Consider the following 1,558-nt stretch of genomic DNA (forward strand, 5'->3'; position numbering starts at 1 on the left):
CTGGAGCACTCAGAATCTGGTGCAGCTGTGCCTGGTACCCAATCAGCTTCTAACTTCAGCTTGTTCAGTTAAGCTTTGACAATAAAACCTGGAAGCTAAATGGTTTCTATGCAGAGCAACTTTCGATTTTGTCTTTTTCAGTTTTAGTAAATCTCCACCAATATGATGTTAAAATAAATCCTTCCAAAAATTAGGGAAATGCCCTCTTAGACAAGTAACAACATAAAAAGGGTCACTATTGGAATATATTCCCTTTCTTTTTGTTCTAACCTATCACCACTCTATTTGAAACTTAAAAAATGGATTTATAGATAAATAAATATTTAAAATAATAATAATAATAATAATAATAATAATAATAATAATAATAATAATAATAACTAAAGAAAGAAATGTCTAATCTTATATTTTTACACAGATCGTATCTAAGAGCAATCTTACAACAATATTCTTTTTGGGATTCAACAATATGGCCAAATTTAACCTTTTGGTCTTCTCCTTCATTCTTATAATATATTGTGTGACAATTTGTGGAAATATCTTAATCATCTCACTGGTGTCCTACAGCAAAACCCTCCATTCTCCCATGTACTTCTTCCTTGTCCAGCTGTCTGTATCTGATATCCTATTGATTACCGATATTGCCCCGAACATGCTTAATATTGTACTACATGAGCAACCATCCATATCTTTTCCTGGATGCATCACACAGCTTTATTTCTTTATTGTATCAGGAACAGCTGAATGTTTCATTCTGATGGTGATGTCCTATGACCGCTATCTAGCCATCTGTTATCCTTTACATTATGTCTCCATTATGAGCCAAATGCTTTGTATTACTTTTGTTTTTGTAGCCTGGCTGTTAAGTTATTCTGTAGCATCGTTTCTAATACATGGTGTGTGCTCATTAGAATTCTGTGGGCCAAATACTATTGATCAATTGTTTTGTGATTTTTCTCCTGTGGTTAAACTTTCTTGCTCAGACTCATCCATTGTTCAGATGGAGTCCACCTTGCTTAGCACTGCTGTCACAGTTTTGCCATTCCTCCTGATAGTACTTTCATATATATACATTGCTTTAACTATATTAAAGATTTCGTCCATTTCAGGGAGACTGAAAACCTTTTCTACTTGCAGCTCCCATCTGACAGTTGTGTCTATATTTTATGGGACTCTAATCTCCATGTATGTCCTTCCAAATGAAGGGAAGTCACAGATGATCAGTAAGATACTGACTTTGATGTACACCGTGTTTACCCCCTTTTTAAACCCTTTTATATACAGTTTGAGGAATAAAGACATCAAAAATGCTTTGGGGTTTATAATGCAAATTAAAAAAGTCTAGAACATCAATGTTAAAAATGAATTTTAATTTTAAAAGATATTTACATTTTTTAATTTAATACCTATTTTAAATTCATTTACATGTCTTGATACACATAGCGAAATTTAAAATAAATATCTTTTATTTTCAGATTTTCTTTTGGAACTTCCAACAAGGAGACCTTCTACTGGGTTCTCTTTGTCATGGGCTAAAAAGCTGTGTTTACCACAAATA

The 1,558-nt window shown here is 32.8% G+C and overlaps 1 protein-coding gene across 1 annotated transcript; it reads left to right on the forward strand.

Annotated features, from left to right (window-relative positions):
• Positions 1-469: 469 nt before the first annotated feature.
• Positions 470-1,345, forward strand: LOC309552990 (olfactory receptor 1468-like; the record flags this gene model as incomplete). The annotated part of the gene is made up of 1 exon (XM_082253895.1): positions 470-1,345. One exon carries the CDS (start codon positions 470-472, stop codon positions 1,343-1,345), a length of 876 nt encoding a protein of 291 aa, XP_082110021.1.
• Positions 1,346-1,558: the final 213 nt, after the last annotated feature.

Source organism: Pelophylax lessonae, assembly GCF_965119305.1.
Source record: "Pelophylax lessonae genome assembly, chromosome: 4".
In the NCBI taxonomy this organism is placed as follows: domain Eukaryota; kingdom Metazoa; phylum Chordata; class Amphibia; order Anura; family Ranidae; genus Pelophylax; species Pelophylax lessonae.